At 38.1% G+C, this 12,746-nt stretch overlaps 1 protein-coding gene across 3 annotated transcripts in view; it reads left to right on the forward strand.

Moving 5' to 3' along the window:
- CFAP299 (cilia and flagella associated protein 299) overlaps positions 1-12,746 on the forward strand; it is a 731,227-nt gene that overhangs the window by 266,302 nt on the left and 452,179 nt on the right. For 2 of the 3 annotated variants that reach the window (XM_024993415.2, XM_005208154.5), the window contains exon 3: positions 9,123-9,213. In XM_024993415.2, coding sequence (XP_024849183.1) covers positions 9,123-9,213 — 91 coding nt within the window. The remainder of the gene's footprint in view (positions 1-9,122; positions 9,214-12,746) is intronic. The other variant, NM_001076389.2, reaches the window with a different exon arrangement.

Genomic DNA, 12,746 nt, shown 5'->3' on the forward strand with positions numbered 1-12,746 from the left:
AAGAGGGTGTTTGCTATGACCAGTGCTTTCTCTTGGCAAAATTCTATTAGCCTTTGCCCTGCTTCATTCCGTATTCCAAGGCCAGATTTGCCTGTTACTCCAGGCAAAGTTTCTTGACTTCCTACTTTTGCATTCCAGTCCCCTATAATGAAAAGGACATCTTTTTTGGGTGTTAGTTCTAAAAGGTCTTGTAAGTCTTCATAGAACTGTTGAACTTCAGCTTCTTCAGCATTACTGGTTGGGGCATAGTTTTGGATTACTGTGATATTGAATGGTTTGCCTTGGAAATGAACAGAGATCATTCTGTTGTTTTTGAGATTGCATCCAAGTACTGCATTTTGGACTCTTTTATTGACCACGATGGCTACTCCATTTCTTCTGAGGGATTCCTGGCCGCAGTAGTAGATATAATGGTCATCTGAGTTAAAGTCACCCATTCCAGTCCATTTGAGTTCGCTGATTCCTAGAATGTCAACGTTCACTCTTGCCATCTCCTGTTTGACCACTTCCAATTTGCCTTGATTCATGGACCTGACATTCCAGGTTCCTATGCAATATTGCTCTTTACAGCATCAGACCTTGCTTTTATCACCAGTCACATCCACAACTGGGTATTGTTTTTGCTTTGGCTCCATTCCTTCATTCTTTCTGCAGTTATTTCTCCACTGATCTCCAGTAGCATATTGGGCACCTACTGACCTGGGGAGTTCCTCTTTCAGTATCCTATCATTTTGCCTTTTCATACTGTTCATGGGGTTCTCAAGGCAAGAATACTGACGTGATTTGCCATTTCCTTCTCCAGTGGACCACATTCTGTCAAACCTCTCCACCATGACCCGCCCGTCTTGCGTGGCCCCACAGGGCATGGCTTAGTTTCATTGGTTTACCAGGCTATGGTCCCTGTGATTAGATTGACTAGTTTTCTGTGAGTGTGGTTTCAGTGTGTCTGCCCTCTGATACCCTCTTGCAACACTTACCGTCTTACTTGGGTTCTCTTACCTTGGACGAGGGGTATCTCCTCACTGCTGCCCCTCCTGACCTTGAACGTGGAGTGGCTCCTCTTGGCCCTCCTGCGCCCGCGCAGCCACTGCTCCTTGGATGTGGGGTTGCTCTCTCAAGAGGTAAGACTTGCTAACATTCTCCATAGGATAAAAGAAAATCTGAAATAGCTCCAAGTTGTACCAAAGAAGTGATAAGACAAGCAAGACAGAATATTGCAAGAAAAAAGGTGGGAAATGAATTCTGAAGAGAGGAAAAAACCATGCTATAAATAGGATTGTGTACCCCATCCACCCCACTTGACCCTACCAAGTCATATGTTGAAACCCTAACCCCCAGTGGGATGGTATTTGAGGACTGACCTTTGAGAGGTAATTAGGTTTAGAGGAGATTCTGATGGCTGAGCATTCGTGATTGGTTTAGTGTTCACATAAGAAGAGACACCAGAGAATTTGCTCTTGTTCTGTCTCTGCTGTGGGGGACCCAATGAGAAGGCAGCCAGGTGCAGGCTAAAGGAAGCACTCCTCAGGTACAGAACGTGCTGGTGCCCCAACTTCAGACTTCTGATGTACAGAACTTGATAAATTTCTGTTATTGAAGCCACCCAGTCTATGGTATGGTAAATTCCATAGTATTTTGTTATGGCAGTCTGAGCTGACTATTGGGCTTCCCTGGTGACTCAGATGGTAAAGAATCTGCCTGTAATGCAGGAGATGTGGGTTCGACCCCTGGGTGGGGAAGATCCCCTGCAAATATACAATGATACATTGAGGAAAGGAAAGTGAGGGTTTACCAATTAAAAGATAGTTATAAAACACTTTATTTAGGGGAAACTAAGATTTTTCTTCTCCTAATTTATGCAAAGGACTAAAGCAAAATATATCATGTTGTCCTGGAAAAGTACAGAATCATCTCTCCCTGACAAAGTAAAAGACTATGTTAAAGTACTGTAAAAACATTTCATACTGAAACACTCAAATGAATTATCTAAAAATTCACACATTGTTTTAATTGAAATTATGTATTTTTTAATCAAGTTTGCCAACAACTTTTTTTCTATTTTGGCCTTTAAAAAATCAAAGGTATATTATTTGAGACCGTACAAATACACATATTACAAATCATTTTCTCAGTAAACTTATCATGGGAAATAAAGCTACCCATGAAAAACTGCTCTTTCATAAATTAGTGTGCTTGTGTCTAAAGAAGATAATATTATAGAGTTTTTATAATAAATATTTTACCCATTTACTATTTTTTACTTTACTCTGCACTTAATGTTTCTAAACCGAATATACAAAAACATCCTTTTAAACAAACTGAGGTACAGAGAGGTTAAATTAAAACATATTTTCAAACAAGTACTAATGAGCTGGATATAAATTCTAGAAATATAAAATGTGAATGTGGGTTATTTAAACAACATAATTAAATCATAAAACCAGTAGCTTAATTTTTGAGGATTAAGAATATATTTAGAGTCATTCATGTAGAATTATATAAATACATTTAGCTAATGATTAAATAAGGTTGGTAAAAATTAACTCATACATATGACTTTTACCCTATTTTGAAAGTGTGGTGGAGTGTAAACAACATAGATGGAGTGTTTGCCTTTTTAAAACTTATAACCCTCAGATTTTGTAACAGAAATACTTCACTTCTTAAGGAAGTGACTCCTTTTGTAATATTTATTTAAGCAAGGTTTCTCAGGTCACTGACTGTTAAATAAATCTAGTTAAGTAAGAGTAAATCATGTTAAAGATTTAAGAATTCCTTACCACACACTCTGTATTACCTTTCTTTCCCAGTATTTCTTCTTGCTGAGAAGTTTCAGGTTCTCAGATGTAGCATGTTATAATAATTGATTATTTATATAACTTTTTTTTACCCTGCTGCAAATAGCTTAGGGCTTTTAGACTGTATCCTCTCTGTTCCTAGTTTATATAACAAAAATACTATTATCTTCCTCATAGAGGTTATAAGAAATGATGTTAAGTCTGTGTATGTAAGACTTGAATAATATTAAAAAGGAACAATATTGTCTTCATGTATTGTCAGTGTGGCAGTCACATTTCTTAAACTTATTATAAATAAATGATGTTTGGTGCTTGATGATGGGGTATGATCATTTTAAATTAAAAGTTTAAGGCCTCCCTGGTGGCTCAGACGGTAAAGAACCTGCCTGCAGTGTAGGAGACCAGGGTTTGATCCTTGGGTCAGGAAGATCCCCTGGAGAAGGGAACGGCTACCCACTCTAGTATTCTTGCCTGGAGAATCTCATGGACAGAGGAATCTCATGGGCTACAGTCCACGGGGTTGCAAAGAGTTGGACACAACTGAGCAACTAACACATACAGCTGCTAGGCTACTTAGAGATTATTCAACTCATCATGAAACCCAGGTTCAGAAAAACTTGACTTGGACTAATCAGTTGGTAAGTGAATAAGAATTAAAGACTGATGTCCTGTCTTATATTTCAGTTTGATTTCCATTATCTCATGTTTCCATTTTAAATACTTAACATTTTGACTATTTAAAAAGCAATTCATTTTAATTAGATAAATTGTGCAGTCTCCTGGGATATCTTCAGTATATTACAGATTAGGTTAAAGTCTAATTTGATCAACAAGCCAATCCCAAAACAACATCTTTGTTGAAAGAGTGAGCATTTCATATGGTGAAAGTATCAGTTTAGATTAAGTTTAGTTAGAAATAGGGGTTCCCTGGTGGCTCAGATGGTAAAGAATCTACCTGCAATGCAGGAGACTTGTGTCAGGAAGATCCCCTGGAGAAGGAAATGGCTACCCACCCCAGTATTCTTGCCTGAAGAACTCCATGGACAAAAGAGCCTTGGAGAGCTATAGTCCATGGGGTCACAAAGAGTGGGGACATGACTGAGAAGTTAACACTTAGTTAAAAATAATTGAAAACCCCAAAGTGACAGTGACTGAAACCAATTATAAACTCTTTTTATTTAGCCTTATATTCCAGAGGTTTTTCACGTCTGATAAACCTGGGAATAAATATGATCTTCCTTGACACTTGCATAAACATCTATTCCTAGGAACAATAACAATTCAGTAAAACAGTAAGTTGCAAAATATGTAATAAAATGAACCACTCACAAAATGATATTGATACAGTATATACTTTTATGGGTACATGAGTATATGCATAAACAACTGAAAATAACTGAAGGCTGTGTGCAAAATGATAATGATGTTTACTTTGGATGTTTAGGGTTGAGATTGGTAATCTGATTGGACTTTATCTGTAATGTTCTAAGGATTTACAACAAAATAAGGTGTGTTTGGGGATAGGAAAAGTGGGGAGTAGACTTACTATACAGAAATCTTTAGGACTGCTGCAGTATTGTTGTTTTTTTTTTTCTCCCGGTTATGTTGCCCTCTGAGATTCCAAAACTCCCCACAGACGTGCCAGTGAGAGGGGGTCCTGCTGTTTGGAAACTTCTCCTTCACGACTCCCTCCCCAGCATGGGTCTCTGTCCCTAACTCTTTGTCTCTTTGGCTTTTACATTTTGTCCTACCTCCTTCCAAAGAGAATGGGCTGCCTTTCTGGGTGCCTGGTGTCCTCGCCAGTGTTCCGAAGTTGTTTTGTGGCAGTTGCTCAGCATTCAAACGATCTCTTGATGAATTTGTGGGGGAGAAAGTGGTCTCCCCATCCTGTTCCTGCACCATCTTTGGACCGCCCCCTAAAGTAACTTAAAAAATTTTTTTTTCATTGTGGTAAAATCCACATAACATGAAACATACTATTTTGATTATATTTGACTGTATGGTTCAGTGGCGCTATGTGCATTCCTATTGTGTAGCTCTCACCACTCATTGTTTCCCAAATTTTTCAGCTTGCTAAACTGAAACTGTCCCCATTAAACACTAACTCCCCATTCCCCCTCCCTCCCCTCTGACCCCTTGACCCCGTCATCTACTATTGCACTTCCGGATTCTATTAACTTGACTATTCTAGGTATCTTGTACAAGTGGAATCAAACAATATTTGTTGCTCTGCAGTATCTTAGCTGGATAACCATCATATCAATTATAGGTTTTGTTTGTGAACAATAGAAACCAATTCCAATGAACTAAATCAAAAAGGGGGTTTACTGGAGGGATACTGATTATTGTAGATTTGAGGGAAAAGTTGAATGATGAGGCTATCTAGTAGGAATTAAGGACAGCTTAATTCAGCTTAATACAACTCCAATTTCTTTGCAACCTTGGATCTCTCTCTTTATGATATGCATTCCCATGAGATGACGTGACATTAGGTAAGTTTGAGGCATATTCATCAGCTGAGCTTTGGGAGGTAAGAGTTGTGAGTGAGTGGGTACCATTGACTATGTCACCAGAGCAAAGAATGTGAGAGGGACCATTTTCCAAATAAAAAGTGTATGTGTGCTCAGCCGCTCAGTCGTGTCTTGACTCTTTGTGACCCATGAACAGTAGCCGCCAGGCTCCTCTGCTCATGGAATTTTCCAGGCAAGAATACTCAGTAGAGTGCCACTCCCTTCTCCAGGGGATCTTCTCGATCCAGGGATCAAACCCACGTCTCTTATATCTCCAACATTGGCAGGCAGATTCTTTTACCACTAGTGACACCTAGGAAGCCCTCCAAATAAAAATTAGGGTTCTGTTTTCAAAAAATGCGAAGGTTGTCAGGAAGGCAAAACCAATAAGTGTCTATAGCTATCACAGAAGAACACAGACCGAAGTCTATCTCATTTCTTCAACCATAGTTTTTAGATGTTCTGTGCGTCTGCGGAAAGATATTCTTCTGTGGAGCTAAGTTTAGTGATCATACTGTCCAAAAGTGTCTTTATTTGGTTAAAATGCAATCAACTGCATGAACACATTTTCTGTACCTTTAAATTTTGCTCAGAAATTCTTTTCTTTATTGCTCTTGTTTACTGAGCTATGTACTCATCTTTGGTTATGCTGTTGAAGGCAATGGGTACATGGGATACTGTTTACAAATATTTACTACTTTTCCGTAGGCAGGATTATCCTTTTCCATTCTGTTGATTTCAGGCGTGGTGTTTGCTTTCTCCAATAAAATAGAGTGGAAGTGACATGAGTCTCTTACAAGCAGATGTTCTAAGAGCCAGCAAGTGATGGTGTTCCCTCTGCACAGTAACAAAGATGTTTCAAATAGAGGTTATTTTCAGGAGCCTCCCAGTACATCCCTCCACGGTGAAGAGCCAAAGTCAACCTGCTGTGGATGCACAGCTTTTTGAGAAACAATCATTTGTAATTTTAAACCTCAGAGATTTGGGGTATTTGTTACCTTAGTATAAGCTAACCAGTCCTAATTGAAATACTTATAAAACTAATTCTCTGTTCAGACTTCACAGATAATTTCTAACTCATTGTGGTTTTAAATATTTCTATCATAAGTAGGAAATTAGGTAGAAAGTGATGAAGTGAAGAGAAGATTATTTTGTGAGCATTGGAGAAGCAATACTTCTCTCTGGGCAAGCTTCTGACAAAATAAATTTGATATTTTGGAGATTTAATGTCAGAAGTACATAGGTGTATTATAATATGGAAGACTTACTTTTAAATAGAGCAACAGATTGAGAAATTTCTCAAACACATGATTCTCTCCATTAGTACCAATTAGTAGTTATTTTTATGTATAGTTAGATGTCTGGTGGCCCAGTGGTAAAGAATTTACCTGCTAATGCAGGAGATTTAGGAGACATGGATTTGATCACCAGGTTGGGAAGATCCTCTGGAATAGAAAATGGCAACCCACTCCAGTATTCTTTCCTGGAAAATTCCATGGACAGAGAAGCCTGGTGGGGTACAGTCCATTGGGTTGCAAAGCATTAGACACAACTGAGCGACTGAGCATGCACACACACAGGTGTTTTGATTATTAGTTGATATTGATACTATGCGTGTGTGCATCCTAAGTCACTTTAGTCGTGTCTGACTGTGACCCCGTGCACTATAGCCCACCATGCTCCTTTATTCATGGGATTCTCCAGGCAAGAATATTGGAGTGGATTGCCATGCTCTCCTCCAGGGGCTTTTCCCAACCCAGAGATCGAACCCACCTCTCTTACATATTCTGCATCGGCAGGTGAGATGTTTACCACTAGCATCACCTGGGAAGTCCATTGATACTATAAGCCAAGGCATATAAAACTAGTAAAGAAGAAGCTGACAAGTTATGATTAGTTTAATAAGTTGCATGTATTGTTCAACAAAATAATCATTAGGTTACATGCTGTATATGCCCATATTGATTTAAAGAAACCTGGTAATAATCTCTCTTTAACTTTTTAGAAAAAGAAATCCCAGGTCTATTTCCCTATTAAGTACTTCCCAAATCTACCTCTTCTTATTCTTACCACCGCTGCTTTAAGTCACGTCTTCATTATCTCTTACCAAAGCTCTCTAATTAATATTTCCAGTGTGCTTCTCCTCCAGGTTATGTTTACCACAACCACTGGATGCTATAACTAAAATACAACATTGACCGTTGTATTTCCTTGCATATGACCCTGTGGTTCAACATGTCCTAGAAGACAAGGTTCAGGCTCCTTAATGTAGCATATAAGGGCTTCCTGGAAAGGCAGCATGGCCTGTTGGTTATGAGAATGAGTTTTAGAACCACACTTCCTGGGTTTGAAAATAGATCTGCTCTAAATTAGCTGAGTGACTTTTACTAAATATTTACAACAGTATGTCTATAAAAATGTTAGCTTTTGTTAATTTTATATGGTTTCTCCCTCCCTTCCTGTACTTACTGTCTGATTTTTAAAAAAATTACCCAAGGGTAATGAATACCCAATTAATTTTTTAATAATTACTCAATGCTTTCCTGGTGGCTCAGACAGTAAAGAGTCTACCTGCAATGTGGGAGATCTGGGTTTGATCCTTGGGTTGGGAAGATCCCTTGGAGAAGGAAATGGTAACCCACTCCAGTATTCTTGCCTGGAGAATTCTGTGGACAGAGGAGCCTGGGAGGCTGTGGTCCACAGGGTCACAAAGAGTCAGGCATGACTGAGGGACTAACTTCCACTTTCAAGGGTACAGATTTTCATCTCTATTCTTGAATTCCTTTGTAATTACTCATAACTCTTTCCCTCTTCCACTACCCTCACCCTCCAACTGGCTAATGCTGTCTCATCTTTTAATGTTTAGTTCAATGATAGCTTTAAAGCTTAAGACTAAGTTGACTGTTCTTCAGATACCTAGGATATTTCTCTTATGAACTCAAAATCCATCCGTATCTCTATTATTATACTTATCACACAGTGTAATATTATAATGTTTCTGTATCTACTGACTTCTATGAGACCACAGGCAACTTGAGAGCAGGAATCATATCTCATTAATTTGTCCTTAGTATAGTTCCTGGTTCATAATAGACACACAGTAGAAATGTTTGTTGAATATATAGAATATTGCCAAATAAAGAAAGGATTGTTATTTTATAATCACTTTTGAACTCACTCTTTATTTTGTGGTTCAGTGTTGCTTGATCAAGATCATTGTGATAAATTTCCTTTAAAATTTATTTCCAGAGAAAGTAATTTCTCTCTTGAATTCTTAATACTTTCTTTTTTTTTTGACAAAGATAACCTGGTTTCCTGTCTTGCCTTGAGTATCTCCACTCATAGAGCTAAAATAGTGTTCTATTCCAGTAACTGAATTGGCCTAAGTGGCTAATATTTTACTTTTATTATATTAAATAATTGTGCTTAGATTACAGTCCATTTTAAATTATTATGGATAGTGAGGAGAGTACATAGTTTGAATTCCATGACATGATAAAAAGAATAAAATGGACATGTAAGTGCAATTAACTATATCTGGCATGAGTATTGATATTATTTATAATCTTGATTCCAGTTATTTTAAAATAAAGACTCTATAACTGTATGAAATTAAATTTAAGAATCTGATAGTTTATTATAATTATGTATAATTATAATGATTGTGAATTGTGTATACTGTTTATTTGTAGTTTTCATGTTGAAGGAATTGTCACTTGAAATAAAGAAGGCTGTTTTTTTGTACCCAGATTATTTTCAATATATTTGTTTAGCTAATATATTATAACTGGAGATCTGCTTTTTTTTTTTTTAGGACACTAACAAGTGCTGGTAAAGACCTACATGATAATTTTCTGAAGGCTTTGGCAGTGAGAGAAGAAGACAATCGCAGTGGAAAAGTGAGCGTGAGTACATTTCATTCAGAGATTAAAAACGTATACCTTAAAGGCACATTAGTATGTAATATCTAGTTAGTTAATAATATAATTTTAAATACTGTCTCTGAAAGGTAGTTCATTAGGGATATAACAGAGCTCTTTATTATTGGAATATATGTGGAAAAATTATGTCAGTTTATATCTGTAGAAGTAGCTACATGGTGAAAAATATTAGTATCATTCTGCATATTTGTTGTGGAGAAAATGCCTATATGTGGCAGACTGGTTGTCATCTCCAACTTTGTGCTACTGCTATGCTGAAACTTCCTGCTTCTTTTTAGCCTCATCTCTTAACACTCATCTTGAAGGTTTTCCCACTGCATACCTGATTTTATGCTGTCTCTAGAAGATAGAGTCTTCCCTATAGTCCTATGTTGGGAGGTGTGTTAGAAACCACATAATGGAGAGAGATGATTTTGAGTCATCCAAGGAGGATATGCTTTTGCTTTATTAAAACTTGTGCTAAATCAGATATTTAAAATTGCTAATATTATTTGGAATATTTACTTTCATGTTTTACTAATATAATACTGGTGATAACAGTCTTCTGTATGTAAAAATAGACAAATATTCATGCTGAAACTGTAATGAGTGACTTACAGGAAAAGAATCAGAAGTAGCAGGATGCAAATTTTAGAGCAACAGGAAAATATGTTATGAGTGTCTATTTTTACCAAAGTTTTCTTAATTAAAAAAGTTGTATTTTTTTATCATGTCACTGGAAGATGTCACATGCAGATAAAATCCTCAGTGTACCTCAGAAAGAAAAAATATCACTCTTTGGTTAGGTAATTGTATAGAATGATCCTGGACTTGAAATCAGGGAAAGTTTCTTGGTGGAAGTGGGCAGAGTGAAATTTAAAAGAGGTGAGGTTGGAAACATGGGTGGACACTAGACTTGGGGGATTTTGTAAATCACAACAGAAAAGTTGGAATTTATCTGACCCTTTTTGGAAAGAGCAGCTAGAAAGGAGGAAGACACGTAGAAAAATGTGGTGTCATAGTAATCCATGGTAAGGACCTTCAAGAAAAAGCAAATGATCATCAGTGATCAAGCAGGATAGGTCTGGAAAAGGATCTGTTGTGTTTGGGAATATTTACTTTAAAAAATACTTGACAAGAACAAATTCCATCCATAGTAAGGATAGAAGTCAGGTTTCTCAGGGTTGAAAAATGGCCCGTGGTTAGGCAGTACCACCAAAAAACACAAACAGCTTTAGAGACCCGAGGCCCATGGTTTGTTCTGAAATGGTCTAATGCCTCTCAAAAATGCCTTTTTAACCTTTCTATCCCATTGGTATTTCCTTTAACAATGAATAACAGCATCATTCACTTATTTACTCAATCAGAAGTATGTAAGTTATAATAAACTCTTAATTCTTTCTCATGCATGTTGACTTGAGCTACTGCTGCTGCTGCTAAGTCGCCTCAGTCGTGTCCGACTCTGTGCGACCCCATAGATGGCAGCCCACCAGACTCCCCTGTCCCTGAGATTCTCCAGGCAAGAACACTGGAGTGGGTTGCCATTTCCTTCTCCAATGCATGAAAGTGAAAAGTGAAAGTAAAGTCACTCAGTTGTGTCGGACTGTTCGCAACCCCATGGACTACAGCCCACTAGGCCTCTCCGTCCATGGGATTTTCCAGACAAGAGTACTGGAGTAGGGTGCCTTTGCCTTCTCCGGAATGAGCTACTAAATTCTTCTAAATATGTCAAATTACATCACTTTTCACCGTCTCAAATAGCATTTATCTAGATTCAAACCCCCATCACATCTTAAATATATTACTATAACAGCCTCTTAAATCATAACACCTGTTATCATTTTCTTGGCCGCCTCTGATCTATTTTCCAATCTCATGCTTCTTATGCACCTGCTCAAGCCTGGAACTGTTTTAGTCTCTGGGACACTGCGACACTGACGAATCTGTGACCTTAAAGCATTTGTATTTTAGAGCGCGAGATAGAGAATGCTATGCTATGCTAAGTCACTTCAGTCGTGTCCAACTCTGCGCGACCCCATAGATGGCAGCCCACCAGGCTCCCCCGTCCCTGGGATTCTCCAGGCAAGAACACTGGAGTGGGCTGCCATTTCCTTCTCCAATGCAAGAAAGTGAAAAGTGAAAAGTGAAGTCGCTCAGTCGTGTCCGACTCTTAGCGACCCCATGGATTGCAGCCTACCAGGCTCCTCCGTCCATGGGATTTTCCAAGCAAGAGTACTGGAGTGGGGTGCCATTACCTTCTAGGTGAGGAAAACAAAAATGGAACAGTTAATTTCAACGTTGGATGGGTGCTATGAAGAGCACAGAATTAGAATATCAGATATAGAGATTGAACAGACAGTGGTTGGATGCTTTAGCTACTGTGTATAGGAAAATCACTTTAAGGAGGTTACATCTGTTGAGACTGGAATGAAATGAGGAAGATAGTCATGGAATGTGAAGAGTAAGATATCCCAAAGAGATAAATATTTGAGAGGGTGCAATATATCCCATTAAGAAGGAACGTGTATTAAAATCTCCCAAGATAACAGCAATCATGGCATAATCAAGAGACGATAAGAAAACTGAAATGACTGGAAGGCAGTTATTGAAGGAGATTATAAAGACAGATGAGGTCAGAGAGAAGGTCAGAAGCTGGACCATACAGGTTATAAGGAATTTTTATTTTATTCTTTTTTAATGTTTATATTTATTCTTTTATTACTGTGATAAGAAGTCAATGGATGGATGATGTTAAGTAGAGAAGTGACATGATCTGGCTTACACTTTAGATTGACTTCACCACTGCTGTGTACAGTAGGATAATATGGGGAAGAAGTCAAGCAGAAGCAAGCAGATAAGTTAGGGAGCTCTTCTAGTCAATCAGCAAAAGAAGAAGCTCTTAAAACAGCATGGTTGTAGTTGAGATAGATGGAAGTTCATCTCAACTGAATCATGTCCATGTTTTAGAGGCAAAGCAGACAAGACTCAGTGATGGATTGGATGTAAAATCTTAAAGAAAGAGGAAATTAGGATGCTTTCTAGGTGTATCATTTGAACAGGTGGGGATGATGGTGGCATTTTGTGTGGCTGGGGAACTTATTTCAGGAATCAATAATGAAATAGTTATATTTTGGCTACATTAATTTTGTGATGCCTATTAGATGCCCAAATGGAGAATTGGATTGGTCATTTACATATATTGGTTTGGAAATTGTGAGAAGTCTTGGCTTGCATGTAAACCTGAAGGTTATCAACATCAAATATTAGTCACTCAGTCGTGTCTGACTCTTTGAGACCCCATTGACTGTGACCTGCTAGTCTCCTCTGTTCATGAGATTTCCCAGGCTAGAATACTGGAGTGGGTTGCCATTTCCTTCTCCAGGGGATCTTCCCAACGCAGGGATCCAACCCAGGTCTCCACGATTGCAGGCCGATTATTTACAACATCTAAATGGTATGTAAAATCATGAACTTGCAAAAGTTAACCAGGAAGAGAGTATAGGTAAAAAGAGTGAGGT

This window comes from Bos taurus, chromosome 6 (assembly GCF_002263795.3).
Source record: "Bos taurus isolate L1 Dominette 01449 registration number 42190680 breed Hereford chromosome 6, ARS-UCD2.0, whole genome shotgun sequence".
Classification (NCBI taxonomy): Eukaryota; Metazoa; Chordata; class Mammalia; order Artiodactyla; family Bovidae; genus Bos; species Bos taurus.